This window comes from Diplotaxodon limnothrissa, linkage group LG12 (genome assembly GCF_057381915.1).
Source record: "Diplotaxodon limnothrissa isolate DT_005_m linkage group LG12, D_limnothrissa_male_GT1.1, whole genome shotgun sequence".
NCBI lineage: Eukaryota > Metazoa > Chordata > Actinopteri > Cichliformes > Cichlidae > Diplotaxodon > Diplotaxodon limnothrissa.
Window position 1 is genome coordinate 37718742 of NC_140607.1, and position 17511 is coordinate 37736252.

Here is a 17511-nt window from a genome sequence, read left to right on the forward strand (position 1 = left end):
AATCGGCAGTGAATAAATTATTGAGTAAAAATATACTTTTAGATGCGGCCTGTCACAACAGGAAGGGATTTCTGAACGGAGGAAAAGGGGCAGGAAAAATGGGAAACGATTTATGTCGAGTTTTCACGGAAGGAAGCAATAAATAAATAAATAACACGTGGAATCCAGGAGCAGGCTCGGATACACTGTTCACTGACGAGAATTAGTATGCAGAGGCGAAATGTTTGTTAACAGAAAGCCTGAGCGCAGATAAACACCTCAGACAAAAGACGCCATCAGCACAGAAAGCTGCTGACGCCTCCACATAAATCAATAAAGACATTTAAAATTCAGCATGAATCCTCTTACATTAGATTTCCATTAGCTCTAATCTATACACTAGCAGGTCTCTGAATGCACTTCATTTCTCAAAGATTTCCCAAACTCTATGAAGGCCCTGTATGAGCAGGCTTTTCTGTTTTTGCATGCGTCAAGAAACATTATTGTTCAACGTAGGACGAAAAGGCTGCATAATAATGTTTAAATAGGCAGTAACATTTTTTACTTTTTATTTTGAGTGCTGTAACTTTTCTAAAAGAAGCCAAACTGAAAAGAAGTCAACGCTCTGTGCACATATCTTTTCTCCGGTGCCATTAAAGAGGATCTTTGTCATGGTCCTGGGTCATTTTGGCCCAGCGTTTTGTGTTTCCTTGAAGTTCATTTTTGTGCTTTGTGTTTATTCTGATTTTGTATTGGTTTAGGATTGAACCTGTAGTTTGGTGTGTGTATTCAGCCCTACCTGTGTCTGTCCTTGGTGCTCTGTTCATGTCCCCGTGTTGTGTTGTAAATCAGTCTGTGTGTTCCTGCTTTACTTTGAAGGCTCATGTTCTGGATTTCCTATTCTATTTTGAAGGTCTGTGTCTGTTGTCATTGTGTTCAGCTTGTGTCCTCCGGTCCTCATGTGTATTAGGTTCAGCTGTTCTTCCCTCCTGTGTGTGATTACCTGATTACCTTGTGTGTGTATATTTAGTGGGTGTCGGTCTGTGTTCATTGTCGGCTCGTCTGCGTTCTATGGTGTTCCTGTCTCTGCGTCTCTCTGCCCCGCACCCCTTTTGTATGGTCTCAGGTTTGTCATTTAGTTCTCCCAGTTTAGGTTTCTTCAGTTGTTTTGTCATGCCTCACTGCCTGTTTCTGCCATTGTCACTTTGTAAATAAACATCACTCGTATCATCAGTCACTGCTGCATTTTGGGTCCTCCCTTTCCTCCACACCACACGGCTCACTCCGCCAGCCGTGACAATCTTGGCAGGTTTCCCAATAATTTTGTAGTAAAAGTATAATTTATGTCCATCTAAGGTCAAATTATGCTGCATCATGTCAGAGTTTATCCCAGTAGGCTAAACCTGGCAAGTTACTGTGACAAGATTTCGGTGGATTACACAGTAATCAAACTCCTTTTATATACCGAGGGTTGCACACTGACTATGTGCCAGAGCAGCTTGAGTTCACCAAACAATCTCACGAACGTTCGTTGAACATGAAGAATGAGTTTAATTAAAAACTGTATGTATTGAAGTTCTTGTGCATTGTAAGACTGATTAAACTAAATGTGAAAATACGCCAGCTTCATGATCCCACATCAGTCGTGAGTCGATGCATTTCTATCCTTTAAGGTGCAGCGATGCAAACATCCTCTTTGACTTTTCTCATCTCTTTCATCAGAGCGTCCTCAAGATTCACAAAAACCTTGGCCTCACGTTGTGAAGCAAGGTGGAACAATGATGGGAAAAAGAAAACAAAATCCAGCTATTTAGGCAATTTGCCTTCCTCTTCAAAGGTCTGACCAAGTACCTGAACATGACCATGCACATCATTTATATACATAAAGCACAGAGTGAAAGCCCTGAGAGACTGCAAAGACCCATTTAGACGCTACAATCTTCTTCATCATTCACTTACTGAGGTAGAATATTTGGACTTTTATGTTATAACTCATTCATGAGCTTGCATGTGGAGAAGGATTTAAAATGTGATTCTGAAAGCAACAAAAACACTGAAATGCAAAGTAATTAGACAATAACTGATGGGTGCACAGAGATCAGACAAACAGACGATGCTGAGAGTGAGGTGGCTGTGTCAGGAAGTCCAGCAGAGGCTGGCGGTTTGATGCCTGGCTCCTTCGGTCTACATGTCTGTTGAGTTTGTAATCAAGCAGCGGAGGCGACGTCTGGGTTCAACACTTTATTTCAGGCTTTACAGCGGAGCTCCATCTCTTTTACCTCTCTCTACTTTCTTCTTCTCCCCTCTCTCTTACCCAGCCTCATTAGCGGCGCCCCTGGTCTGACAGGGTAACAGCATGTACTAATTTGCTTCCTTTATTATAGAACCTTGTAAACACAACAATGTCATGTGTCCTTGGCAGGATACTGAACCCTAAATGGCCACAGATGCCTCCAGTTGCACAAGCGTCTGCTGCGTGAGTCTGTCTATAATAGAGAGTGTGCTATATTATAGACCCTATGCTGAATGCTGAATGCTGAATGATCAGTCAGACTTGAAAAATTCAATCAAATGACCAAAACAAACGTACTCGTGACAAACAGCACACACACCAGAGTGCATCGAACTAGTACAGATGGTTCTCTGGTGTGTGTTGCTTTTACAAAGCCATGCTAGTAGCTCTGTGAGACTAAATACAGTAGCTGTTGTTACAGTTGCTGACCTCTAGGGGCTCTGCCCATGTGAGAGGGCTCTTTCTCCTCCTGTGTTTCAGGTCTAACCACAGATGAGATGTGTTGCAGCTCGTCAGCCACTGCATAAAGACTGCCATGTCCAAATGCCGCGCCCTTCTCCCTGTTTTCACCTGCAGTGATTCGGGTAGTGGACTGTAGCTGTGCACAACTAGTGAAGCTTGGTGTGACTTTGTTTTGTTTGTAGGTGTATCTTTACAACGGGAATTGTAGTGATCCACAGTGGAAGCAGGAAGGGTTCTCTGCCATTTTTGTTTCAGCCTTTTTCTCCTGTTTTGTGGTTAGACGGGGAGCTCCGCCTCTGTACTTTGTTTTCTTACAGTTAGAGTGGTTTTAGTTTTTTTAGCTAGAAAGGAGTGTTTTGTTTGTTATTTCGGCCACTGAGACAATGACACTTAGAGTTCCCCCGTGTCTTATTTGTTTGTAATTGTAAATTAAATGATGTTCCACTGACGTTAACTATTAAGTCGTTTTTTCCCCACTTTGTTACAACCCATCCCAGATAACACTCTGCTGTTAAGTGGGTTGTAACATATGTGGGCGCTTGAAACCAGGACCTCTCACACCCAAATCCATCACATACTTTTTAAAAACTTGTTGAAGAGCCCTTTGTGTCACATTTAAACGCAGTGATTGTCTAGTAATAATAATAATAATAATAATGTACAGCATTAAGGTTCATTTGTAACTCTTTTTCTAGCCCCTTATCAAACAGCTGTTAGAGCCTAAACCTGACTGAAAAGGAAACGCGTCTGCAAATGAAAAGAAAGCTACACAAAGTGCATGTACAAAGAGAGCGCGAACCACAGTCTCATAGCTAAGACATTTGCGACTGAGGCTCCCACCGCACTTCCATCCTCACAATGAGAACTTTATCACTCATTGAAGGACAGCCATTATCTCAGGGCACCAGTTTAACTCACGGGTTGCGCAGGCGATCGATGCCGTGAGGTTCACTACAGCGGCCTGGATCTCCACCCAAGGCCATTTGCTGTCTCCTCCACTTTTATCCCCCAGTTAATAATTGCAAAGTCTGGGGCATAAATACAGTAACATCCAAGGTCACAGTGACACCAAATGAAAAGCAGGTTTCTATTTGGAGATCGGGAACATCAGCAACATGATGTAGATGGTACCATACTCCATTAGATAAATGTCAAATTAATTCTGGCTTTATGAAAGGCCCCGGAAACGCCAAGAAACTCATTCATCTACTAAGGACCATGAAAACAAAAAAAAAATCACAGATAATTATTTTCACAGCTACACTGGAACAAATTCTTAAAGACAACAGTGACATCAAAACACTACACATCTGAAAAACGTATGTTCTTCCATTAAGATACACAAGGCAAGTTTCCTTTCTAAGAAAATGATAACAAGAGAAAACGTCGTGCCCAGGAGACATTTGCTCTATTAGTTCAAACGGAGCTCCGCTCTGAGCTGCAGCCAAATCCCTCCCCCCCAAAGGGAAGTCAATCGCACTCAATCCGTTTCCAAAACAGCAGTGAGTGAATCATCCAGCGTTAGATCTCAGGAGCTTTATGATCTCTTCTCTGGAGTTTTGGTTTAAAGCTAAACGGGACAGCTTACGTGTAGCATTAGCTTCCTGTGTGCTGCATCATCTCAGAGTTCTTAAGCAGGCTGATGAGCTGTGAAAGGAAGTGTGAAATTTGGATGGATGATTTCATTTGCATTTTCAGAGGTCAGCAGACGTTAAGCTTACGTCTTTTCCTTTTCCATTCACAGTCGCGCTTCTTTTATCAGCGTAACAGCTACACGCAGCAGAGCTGTGTTATCACTCCGGAGGCAGTTTTTCCCTTACATGATTATGTGTCTTTACAACAGACTGCTGTGATTTTTCTCACAACTCATTGCTCAACTAACAAGTCACACTGAAGAGTAAACGTGCCGACAGGTCACTGCACGCTGACCTTTTCAACTTTGGTTGGTCTCTGAAGATCTGAGGCGGCCTGTGAACTGAATGAAACATGAAGAGCACTCCCAGCTGAAGCAGGAAACGTGTGTGAACCACTGAACACCAAGTTAATGACAGCATGATGTCCAATCAAGATTTGTAAAATAAGCACAGTTCAATTAATAGTGTAACAGTCTCACTCTTTTCAGTTCAATTCAGTGTTATTCATACAGCGCCAAATCATAACGAAAGTCGCCTCAAGGTGTTTTATATTGTAAGGTCGACCCTACAATAACACATACGGAGAAACACCCAACAATCATATGACCCCCTATGAGCAGCACTTTGGCGACAGTGGGAAGGAAAAACTCCCTTTTAACAGGAAGAAACCTCCGACAGAACCAGGCTCAGGGAGGGGCGGGGCCATCTGCCACGTTTGCCACACTTCAAAAGTCACAGACCTGAGAACATAAAGACAGCTGTCACTGTTTCACTCACTGCTTTGCCTGTTAGTAGTTGCTCCCCTTGCCACAGCTGTAACTACAGGCATAACCCAGCAAATACTTCAACACTGAATAACTCGGCTGTTGCTGACGGCTGGACATATTTCATGAGCACTTACTGGATCGTCTCATTGAGCAAATCTGTGTTTGAGAATTGTTTCATGTTTTCTTTTGTGACAGTACAATAAGAACACAAGGGATCCACTTCCGACTCAAACCAAGGCCTTTCACTGTTACTACGGAGCATTTCTAATCCTACTGAGCAAACTGGCTACACAAGGAAGAACTCGCATCACACGTTTATCATGATGCCACCAGCGGGGTGATGGTTATGATAGCACAGGAATTAAATAAAGATAAAATTAAATGATTGAAAAAGTGTTGAGTGTAATATTTGTCGGTTTACACGGAGTGGAAAACAACCCGAAACTAAATGTAACTGACTTAGTTGTGAAGTAAATGTCACAGCTAATTTTCTGATATCCCGAGGCAGCTGACTTACTATACGAAGTTATAAATTTCAGATTTTCTGTGAACGCTGTGTCGTCGGGACCTCTCGGGCTGCTGCTTTAATTCTGATCTTTCTAATTCTAACCTGTCACAGGTCATTTTAACCGAATCATAAAACACGCAGGCTGAATAATGATTACTTGATGGTGCTCATTTTGGGAATTTTGAGGCTTTGCAGATGTCAAATTATGCAAAATTGCAGAGATGAACAGAGCAGAGCTCACTGAGTCATGCTTTCACTCTGCACATTTGTAAACTGGGTAGAGTCCATATATGATGTGCATCTGTGTGTACTATAGGATACTATATAACATTTTTCTGATTATTTGATGGAAAAAATTAAATGGAAGAAAAATATGTTTAATCATCGAATGGCAAATATATCCATATATCCACATATATACATACATATATATATATATACATATATATATATATATATACATATATATATATACATATACATATATATATATACATATACATATATATATATATACATATACATATATATATATATACATACATATATATATATACATATATATATATATATACATATATATATATATACACATATATATATATACACATATATATATATACACACACACATATATATATACACACACATATATATATACACACACATATATATATACACACATATATATATATATATATATATATATATATATATATATATATATATATATATATATATATATATATATATAAATATATAAAGACAAGAAAAGCTCCTGACCATGCATGGAGGGTTTCACCCCAAGTCCAGCACCCTGAGGCTGTATGCTAAGCGGAAGGAAGGGGGCCGGGGACTGGTGAGTGTCAGCACCACAGTCCAGGATGAGACAACGAACATCCAAGAATACATTGGGAAGATGGCCCCAACTGACCGAGTGCTCAGTGAATACCTCAGGCAGCAGAAACCCAAGAAAGAGGAGGGAGACGAGGAACCATCATGGAAGGACAGGCCCCTGCACGGTATGTACCACCGGCAGATAGAGGAGGTGGCTGATATCCAGAAATCCTACCAGTGGCTGGACAAAGCTGGACTGAAAGACAGCACAGAGGCACTAATCATGGCAGCACAAGAACAAGCTCTGAGTACAAGATCCATAGAGGCTGGGGTCTATCACACCAGGCAAGACCCCAGGTGCAGGCTGTGTAAAGATGCCCCAGAGACAATCCAGCACATAACAGCAGGGTGCAAGATGCTAGCAGGCAAGGCATACATGGAACGCCATAACCAAGTGGCCGGCATAGTGTACAGGAACATCTGTGCCGAGTATAACCTAGAAGTCCCGAGGTCAAAATGGGAGATGCCCCCAAGGGTGGTGGAGAATGACCGAGCTAAGATCCTGTGGGACTTCCAGATACAGACGGACAAAATGGTGGTGGCTAACCAACCGGACATAGTGGTGGTAGACAAACAGAAGAAGACGGCCGTAGTGATCGATGTAGCGGTTCCCAATGACAGCAATATCAGGAAGAAGGAACACGAGAAGCTGGAGAAATACCAAGGGCTCAGAGAAGAGCTCGAGAGGATGTGGAGGGTGAAGGTAACGGTGGTCCCCGTGGTAATCGGAGCACTAGGTGCGGTGACTCCCAAGCTAGGCGAGTGGCTCCAGCAGATCCCAGGAACAACATCGGAGATCTCTGTCCAGAAGAGCGCAGTCCTGGGAACAGCTAAGATACTGCGCAGGACCCTCAAGCTCCCAGGCCTCTGGTAGAGGACCCGAGCTTGAAGGATAAACCGCCCGCAGGGGCGTGCTGGGTGTTTTATATATATATATATCAGCTAAATGATCTGTACTTGTATAAGGTCACCGTGTTCAATTCTGAGAGGATGTTAAATTCAATGATAATCCGCTCCAAAGGTGCTCCACTCTGTGTCGCCCATATCTGACCTGTAAAGACTACAAAGTCATTTTCTGTGCCTAAAGAGGACGAAGTGTCTGAACCAGAGCTCACATCTTGATAAAGACAGCAGATTTTTGGCTGTTAAGCTTTCATTTTCACTCCTTTCACACTCTAGCACAGTCCAGTGATAAGAAACAGATAATTGAAATTTAAATGATGCTGACAAAGGCATTTACCTACTGCTCCTGTGAAAACGTAAGGAGACACAAGACACCTCTCAAGTGTGTCCTGGCTCTGCAGCTTCCTCCAAGTTGGACACGCCCAAAATGCCTCATCTAGGAGGCGTCCACGTCAGCTGACTCCTGTCGATATGCAGGAGGGTACGTCTCTTTTGAGCTCACAAAGGTATTCTTTGGGTTGCTACCTGCAGATCTTGGCCATGGAGGGCAAGAATGTAGACTGACAACAGACCAGTAAAACGTCTGCAACACTGCCGAGGCAGGACCAATCCTACTGTCAATTTCTTCAACAAGCCCCTGATATACTTAAACTCTGGCACTTGAGGACGAAATTCATCCCCTACACTGATTTTGCACTCCACTCTTTTCCATCTGAGAACCATGGCCTCAGACCTGCAAGTGCTAATTCCCGACCCAAACACTTCAAATTCAGCTGCAAACTCCTCAAGTGTCAGCTGGACGTCGCCATTTGATGAAGCCAAGAGGGCCACGTCGTCCACAAAAAGCCCTGACGAGCTCTCGAGACCACTGGCTGTGATACCCTCTGCTCCTCGGCTGCACTTAGAAATTATGTTCATAAGTTGCCACTGATGAAGAGAAAGAGTGGCAAAGGGCAACTCTGGTGGAGTCAGTCCCACTGGGAATGACTGAGACTTAATGCTGGCAACATGTTCGTCAGGTCCAGCTTGAGTAGAAGTTTAACAGAAACCTTTCTTTAGCTGGAGGATGAGGGGAGGCCTGTACTCACTGAGGCTGTGTGCAGTCCTGAAGGTTACACATTCTTCGGATGGGTTTGGGCCTCTTGCCAGCGTCGCAGTAGCCTCGATGAACCATCTTGGTGTCTCCCTTTTTCCGACATCCATACTTGGTGTACTGAAACCCTGTCCAGAAAACCCCCACCCCCAAAAACCCCATGTTTTAATTAGAAAGACAGTTCACATCCTTTTACTGGGGTTTGACTTTCAAACTTCAAAGTTCCTTTGCAATTACTCAAGTCACATTTTTATATCTAATTTCCTTTAAGTTTAAAATATGTCTTAAAGCTTTTGTCTACTTTTAAGTTAAATACCAGCGAGCTTAAGCCTGCTGACATAAAATCTTAGAGGTGTATTCAGGCTAATATAAATATAACACAAGCATGTGCAACATCAAAAAGGGAAAGAACTGCAGTTAACAGTTCAAGTGTGAATGTGTGAATGAGACACGAAAGTGCTTTAAGTACTCGAGTTTAAAAGTGTTGCATCAGAAACACTCCATTTACCATTATGGGATATTTAGTAAGCTGGAAAAATGTGTAATTTTCTTTTGCAGGATTACAAATTTCATGCTGTTCCCACACTAAAGGTCAGAGTAGAGGTCACATATCAAGTAGATATAATAAGATGCAAAATTTGACAAATATTAATGTTGTATCAGTTTGTTTCTTTGTTTGAAATATTTGCAGCTATGAAGTCGTGAAATTTAAGCTCACAGTGACATCTTTGTTGGCCAATTCTGCAGATTTGAAATGCTGATGCTCTTCGCACAGGGATGTTTAAAAACCAAACATAACATCTGACATATGAATAATACCAAAAAACACAGTAGAAAAATGATAAATGAAGTTTTTTTAGGACTCATGACCATCGGGGGAAAAGAAAAAAAAGGTTAGGGTAGCAAAAATCAATCTTATATCAAGTACCAACCTTATCTTTCCTACACTAAGAAACAGTGAGTACTGCCAATAACACCTTTTCGATATTCTGTGTATCCATGCAAATGAAAAGACTTTGTGGTTAGAAGTGCATATAACAAATGCATGTCAATCATCTTGTTTGAAGACAAAATATTTGGTTTAATTAGCTCACTCAGTCAATAATTTCTTACTTCAAAGACACAGCTTGAGAATGTGGATAAAAGCAGATCATCACAAACACCTATAGACTGAATGACTGAATATGAAACTTCAATATACAATTTTAATAATTAGATGAAAAGTATTTATTCGTCTTCATTCATTTTTTTTTTAAGTGAAGGTAGTTTCTGAGTTTACCTCCAGCACATGGCTTGGAACACGGAGACCAGCTCTTCAGAGCCCACTCATAGGTCTCCTCCTGGATGACATTGTTATTGTTGATGGGCACCGAATCTTCATGGATGATGTACTTATACATCAGAGTCGACCGTGTCTCATTGTCCTTTGGTATAATCTAGAAATCAAAGGAAGTTAAACCATTATACCATCATCCTCCGTGTCTAATATCAAAACACGCAGAAAGATTGCCCTCTCTCAAACACGGCTCCTGATTGGGTGGCAGATAATGGAGGAAATAGAGAGGAGAATTCATGGGCAAGTTGAGATGCACCAGTTTTGCTCGTGTCCCCGTCTCAGAGCTTTTCATCTGGATCAGTTTAAGATTTACAATTATATTAAAAGACACGATATATAAAGTTTGAAAGTGAAAGACGCATAACTGACAGGATAACTGACAGGCTTGCAGGAAAAAAAGAATATTTCATTTGTGGAATTAACAACTCTTTAAAACCTATGAAAGGCTTTTGTGTAAATGTGTAATCGACAGCTTTTCATGGTGTGTGCCATTCATTTTACATCATCGTGTAATACAAAAAACACAAGATGAGTAATAATATAAGTTATGAAGAGTAGCCTTGAAGTGAAATAAAATTCAGCAGTTGACTTCAAATTCAAACATTACGTCGTCACCTCTTCACCACAGAGTGTCTATTACTGTGCTACAGAAAGGAGGAACATGGAGAAAATCTCAGCATTTCAGCATCTACCTTTTGGCTTTTAGGTCTCGCTGAATGAAGTCTTTTCAAAGGAGAATGCAGTGTTAAACTTTTTGAACATACTTTAGAGTCTTTCTTTAAAAAGGAGACTTTTCTGTTTTGTACTCAGGTGCCCTTCAGGTCAGGCTCACTGCAAAGCAGAGCAGCCAGATGGAAATATGAAATGTTTGGTGTTTATTTCATTTTTACAAGACTCGCTAACATTAAAGCAGTTTGAAAAACAGCTGAAGAGGAAATGAGCTACGGACGTTTTCTTTCTTTCAGTCATTCAAGTCTAGAAGCCTGTCCTGGTTGGAAAGCGGTGACTCGAAGTCCCAGCAGCTACTAGTGTCGTGGCTCAAGAGTTGGGAGTTCGCCTTGTAATCAGAAGGTTACAAGGTTGCCTGTTCGAGCCCCGGCTCGGACAGTCTCGGTCGTTGTGTCCTTGGGCAAGACACTTCACCCGTTGCCTACTGGAGGTGGTCAGAGGGCCCGGTGGCGCCAGTGTCCGGCAGCCTCGCCTCTGTCAGTGCGCCCCAGTGGGTCCTTAGGGACTAGTAAAGCTCTACACAAATACAGGCCATTTACCATTTACACCTCACCAAGTGTGGTCAATTAGCAATTCAGCCCAAGCAACACCTGGAGACTCTTGCACTGCCACTGCAAAGAGAAGGCGTTCCTCGTGTTAGACCTTAGTGTAGAAAGGAAATGACAACCAAATAAAGTCTGCTGTGAAAAGAAAAGAAGATTACGATTAAATTAAAATCATGACAGGAGGAGGAGGAGGAGGAGGAGATTAAAAGATTAAAAGATTACGTGAAGTACCCTCAGAAGGTCTGCTAGATGATGTTAATGCAGCACTACGGACGATACCTACAGCCACGATTACAGAGACTAACAAGCTGATGTACAATACGGCAGCAGTGATCAGTGAGATGCTTGGCTACAAGTTGAACAGCCACAAGGGGCAGTACCCTCCATGGAGAAGGAGGCTAGAGGCTAAGATCAAGGTAGCACGGAGGGAGGTCAGCCAACTATCGGAGCTGCAGAAAGGCGCGATGAGGAAGGTGATAAGAAATACAGCAAGCTGTCCATGCCTGAGGCCTTGGAAACTGCCAAGCAACAACTCACAGCCTTGGCCAGCTGCTTGAGGAGGTACACCAGAGAGATAGAAGGCAGGAGAATAAACCAGCTGTTCTCCACAGAACCAGCAAAGGTGTACTCTCAGTGGCAAGGGAACAATAAGAGAACAGCACCACCAAGGCTGGAGACGGAGCAATACTGGAAGAGCATATGGGAGAAGGATGCAACCCATAACGGCAATGCTCAGTGGCTAGAGGATCTGAGGGCAGACCACAGCGACCTCCCCGAACAGGGTCCAGTAACCATCACAGTGGCAGATCTCCAGTATGAAGAGTTGGACAGCACCAGGCCCTGACATGGTTCACGCCTACTGGCTGAAGAAGCTGACTGCACTCCACGAGCGTCTGGCAGCACAAATGAACCAGCTGCTAGTTAACGAGAGACACCCGGAATGGCTAACCGAAGGTCTGCTGGATCAGACTGACCAACCTGTGCACTGCCTGGATTGATTACAAGAAGGCCTATGACTCAATGCCCCACAGCTGGATACTGGAATGCCTAGAATTGTACAAGATCAATGGGACCCTAAGAGCCTTCATCAGGAACTCAATGGGGATGTGGCGTACAACACTAGAGGCCAACTCCAAGCCCATAGCACAAGTCACCATCAAGTGCGGGATCTACCAAGGAGACGCTCTGTCCCCACTGCTGTTCTGCATAGGCCTGAACCCCCTCAGTGAGATCATTAACAAGACTGGCTACGGATACCGACTACAGAACGGAGCAGTTGTCAGCCACCTCCTGTACATGGATGACATCAAGCTGTATGCCAAGAGTGAACGAGACATCGATTCACTGATCCACACTACCAGGCTATACAGCAATGACATTGGAATGTCGTTCGGACTGGAGAAGTGTAGTCGGATGGTAACAAAGAGAGGGAAGGTAGTCAGAACTGAGGGGATTGAACTACCAGAAGGCAACATTGCAGACATAGAGGACAGTTACAAGTACCTGGGGATCCCACAGGCGAATGGGAACCATGAAGAGGCCGCTAGAAAAGCTGCAACCACCAAGTACCTGCAGAGGGTCAGGCAAGTCCTGAGGAGTCAGCTGAATGGTAAGAACAAGATCCGGGCCATCAACACGTACGCCCTGCCCGTGATCAGGTACCCTGCTGGGGTAATAGGCTGGCCAAAGGAGGAGATAGAAGCCACTGACATAAAGACAAGAAAGCTCCTTACCATGCATGGAGGGTTTCACCCCAAGTCCAGCATCCTGAGGTTGTACGCTAAGCGGACATAGTGGTGGTAGACAAACAGAAGAAGACGGCCGTAGTGATCGATGTAGCGGTTCCGAATGACAGCAATATCAGGAAGAAGGAACACGAGAAGCTGGAGAAATACCAAGGGCTCAGAGAAGAGCTCGAGAGGATGTGGAGGGTGAAGGTAACGGTGGTCCCCGTGGTAATCGGAGCACTAGGTGCGGTGACTCCCAAGCTAGGCGAGTGGCTCCAGCAGATCCCGGGAACAACATCGGAGATCTCTGTCCAGAAGAGCGCAGTCCTGGGAACAGCTAAGATACTGCAGGACCCTCAAGCTCCCAGGCCTCTGGTAGAGGACCCGAGCTTGAAGGATAAACCGCCCGCAGGGGCGTGCTGGGTGTATATATATATATATAAATATACACACACACACACACACACACACACACACACACACACACACACACACTAGAAAGCATGGTGTTTGGACCAATGATTGGATAAAAGCAGAAGTATGTGGATGCCTCAGTCGGTCATGGTTTTGGAAACTAAATGCTGAACCTCCTTCTCAGTGGCTGCGGCTGCCAAAGCTATCATAATAACACTGCACCACAATTTTAAAGCATCCGACTTAGCAATTAAAATCAAGCTTATGACAAAGGTGACCCCTCAAACCCAACCCAGAGTGACGAGAACTGTTAATAATGGCAGAAAGAATCTTTGGGAAAAATTTATTTGTGGAGACTTTTTGTTTCAGGTTGACCCCTGTCTTATCCAGGGAGGGGGCAGGGTTATGACTTATACTGCAGTCAGACACCGGGGGGCGATAGAGATGGTTTGGCTTCACTTTTTGTGGGCGTGAGATCGTCTGCATTTTCTGCAGTCACTGGTTTCTCTCCGTTGAGTCCCGATGTCCTAAAAATGTCTCCAAATGAATCATTTCATGTGACAGATCCTTATAATTTGTCCTCTCAATCACATAATAATCATGGCTTGCCCGAGCAGCAGACGAACCAATATGACACTACAAACCTCACATTGTTGAGTCGTTCAAGTTTCAGTCATGTTGTATTTGGCTGAGAGTAAACCAAATGATGGAGGTCAGGTCTTTCCTTCACTGGCAGATTTAGTCAAGTTCACGTTTTCTTTGATCTCTACCAGGTTTGATTGATGCACCTTACAGTAACTCACTCACTGCTCAGCAGGAGAAATCCACAAGTCCAGAGAGCTGCTCCAAGGAAAACGATCATATGACCACAAATATGTGCTGTGAATCAGCTGCCTGTTAGTTTTGGTTTTGATTGGAAGATTTTGCCGCTGGTTTTAAATGATTTACATGAGAGCTCTACTCATACTGTACCCACGATTTTCTAAACTGTCTAAACCTGAATAATAACGGTCCTCTTTTAAAGCCCTCTTTAGTGTCATTGCACCTGTTGAGGTTAGGAGCTGCAAAATACAGTTGCTACTTCACTAAAGTAGTAGTACTCAGACTACTTTGCAAACAAAAGTGTCATTTTTGCATTTGAGTAATGCAAAAATTACAACAGCAACAACAAACAAACAACCTAATGCATTATTTTCTGTTGTTCTTGTGTTTCTTGGCAGATAGCTCTGTGCTAGTGTCAGCTCGACAGCAGAGTGAACTGCAAACTGTGTTTGGTGAAACCGAGTGCATCTGCTGGTGCCCCAAAATGGCGATAGCTAGCACTGAGTTCAGCTAAAGCTATCAGTCTAGGATAAATAGATGAGCTGGCTGGTGGAGGTGATGCAACCAGTATGTGGTTGGTACATACTGGTAGGAGTCACAGTGGAGTGTTTGATCGCACAAAACTCCTGTTAACTTATATTTCTGATCAGGTAACATTACGGTAACACTGGAAGGTCCAAAGTTACTGTAAAAAGTCATTTAAATGTAACTCTGGGGACCAAAACAACGTTAACTCGTTTCGTTTTGGTGCACCATGACAGCCTCTGCTAGGTCTTGTTGTTTTTCACGGTCATGCCGATGTCTCTACGCTCTGATCTCAGTTTCACTGCGTCTGTTTTCCCTCGTGCTCACAGAGAGGCGCAGCGATAAAAGAAGGGAGCAGCTTAATACTGTACATCAGGGGTGCCCAATCCCGGTCCTCGAGAGCTACCGTCCTGCAGCTTTTAGATGCATCCCTACTCCAACACAGCTGAATCAAATGGTTTGATTACCTCTTCAGCATGCCATCGTGTTTGGCAAAGGCCTGATAACAAGCCATTCATTTGATTCAGCTGTGTTGGAGTAGGGATGCATCTAAAAGCTGCAGGATAGTAGCTCTCGAGGACTGGGATTGGGCAGCCCTGATGTACATGTATTAAAATCTTCCCAGCAAATGCAAATGTGTCTAAAACAACTGAAGGGACTGACTCGTTCAAATTTATCTCAAGTAGTATTTTATCTTAGGGATAAGCCTCTTCCTTTGGAGACATTCTCATATGGTGCATTTAAATAACACTAATGATTTTCAATAATTAAAATCTAACAGATAGCCGTAGAAAATAAGTGATAAAATGGATTTTGGGAGACTCGGGCAGGAGGGATGAACTGTTTTAACGCTCATTATCAAGTAAATAGCCTTCTGAATGAATTCATATATGAGTGCGATAGATAAGGAAGTGTTATTACCAGCACCACCACGGGGTCGTGCAGAGGGCCATCGGTCTGCAGCGTCTCTACGTCGCCCTCGATGATGTAATGCCATTCAACGCCCAAGTCGATGAAGCTTCTGGACTTGACCTCCTCTCCTTTACCGTTGAGGATGTAATGCCCCGTCGCCTGGTTCTTGATTGCTGTAATCAGTCACTTGTTATAAGCTGCTGACAAACTTGAAATAGCTTTACTTTCTAGATGACAAAGATCAGAATTATTCACAGCGAAAGAAAATGCACTCTCAGAGCAGTCACTCGGAAAAAGACCGTGCCTGAACAAAAGCATGTCTGAACTATTCCTCATTCTGTGCAAAACAAACTGCCAAACTCATAGTTTAATAAAACTTGTGAGGACAAAAATGAAAACTGGCATGTTAATCAGATGCTTTAAATACATATAAATGCATTTAAATGCATCGAGTGGGAAAAATGCAACACAAGTAAAAGATGCTAAAAGGATGTTGCAGATCATTTCTTTCTTTCTGCTGCTCAAGTTTTACTTTATGCTTTTAAAAAGCATTTAAGATGATCCACTGCAGCACCCGTCTGCTTTACAACAGTTTTTAACGATGCAGTCTCCAACCACTCATCAGCTCTGCATCCTATTAAAACAGGGAAAGTAGTTCCTGCTGGTTTCAGCTGTGCTATTTTGTTTGAAGTGCACCATTATTGTCAAACATCCAATAATTAATTTAAAAACACTACTATTAGTGGTTTATACCAGCAGGCAAATGAAAAAGTTCACAGAAATTTAAAGTAAGTATGTGAAATCGCTAATTTGGATCATATCATCTTGTTTCGGCTGCATCTCCAACATCCTGCAGCCTCCTTCGCTGCATCCTTGAACCTCTTTCTGTGGTCTTCCTCTGGCTCTGCAGCATCGTCTTCAGTGTGAACCTTCCCCCTGATATTTATAATCCTGTTCTGTCCGAGCATCTCCAGCTCAGCCACCTGTTTTTTCTCAGTGCCGTCATGGTGGGTCTCAGCAGCATCTCTTCACCCGGTCCAGCCTGCCTGCACTCTCTTCTTCATCTCTCCTGTCCACTGTCCTTTGCTTTGGATGGTTGACCCCGGATCTTCAGACTCATCATCTTCTCCTTCCATCCTTAAGTACACTGTCTTGCTTCATAACCTTAATTTAAACCACTGATTCTTTTGTTTGGTAGAGAGGTGCACAAACTTCTCAGAGCCTCACATCTAACACAACTGTAGGCTCTACGAGACACCGTTCAATAACTCTAATAACACAGAGTCCATTTTTAATGGAGTTATTTCATTTTTCTTACTTGTTCCATTCAGTAGGATAAAACGCGCTTGCAATCAGGCTGCATTTTGACTGGACTACTACCCCGCTGCTGAACCTTGTGCATCGAGGTGCCGTATGAACAGTGAGCTGTTTCAAAAGTCACTGAGATTTCAGCCAATTTTGCAGCGTTGGACAGACTGAATTAAACATGCACACCATAGTACTTCCTTAGATGGTAACAGTAATATTATACTAGCTTTTAGACTGAGTGTTTTAGCGTATCTTCTATGTCTATTTAGGGCCCTTTAGTAGCGTCGGTGTCAAACAGCTTCGTTCTGTGCTAAGCAAAGAGCTTTTGTTTGCTTCTAGTCTAATTTTGTGTACATTTTAATATTTTTGGAAACAAGCTGTACAATGCAGTGCAGTACAGAGGTAGAACTGTTGGTGTTAAAGTGCCGTCCATTCTATCTCCCTCGGGAATTTTCTGCCGTTTACATCTGCGCTGTTTACATTCCACCAGATGCTAATGCTAAGCTAGCGTTAGCACAATTGAGCAGCAGCATCAATAACAGCCTGGTAGCACACCCGGACAGTGTCTTTATTGCGGCTGGGGATTTTAACCACGCGGACCTGAAATCTGTACTTCACAATTTCCACCGTAATGTGAAGTGTGCTACCAGAGGAGAT

General features: G+C 43.1%; 1 protein-coding gene across 3 annotated transcripts in view; it reads right to left on the bottom strand.

Moving 5' to 3' along the window:
• The window catches only part of adamts3 (ADAM metallopeptidase with thrombospondin type 1 motif, 3), a 144460-nt gene that overhangs the window by 6944 nt on the left and 120005 nt on the right, over window positions 1-17511 (bottom strand). For all 3 annotated transcript variants that reach the window (XM_085367580.1, XM_085367579.1, XM_085367578.1), the window contains 3 exons: window positions 15556-15719; window positions 9816-9972; window positions 8532-8664 (listed from right to left, as the gene is read on the bottom strand). In XM_085367580.1, the coding sequence (XP_085223706.1) occupies window positions 8532-8664; window positions 9816-9972; window positions 15556-15719 (454 nt within the window). The remainder of the gene's footprint in view (window positions 1-8531; window positions 8665-9815; window positions 9973-15555; window positions 15720-17511) is intronic.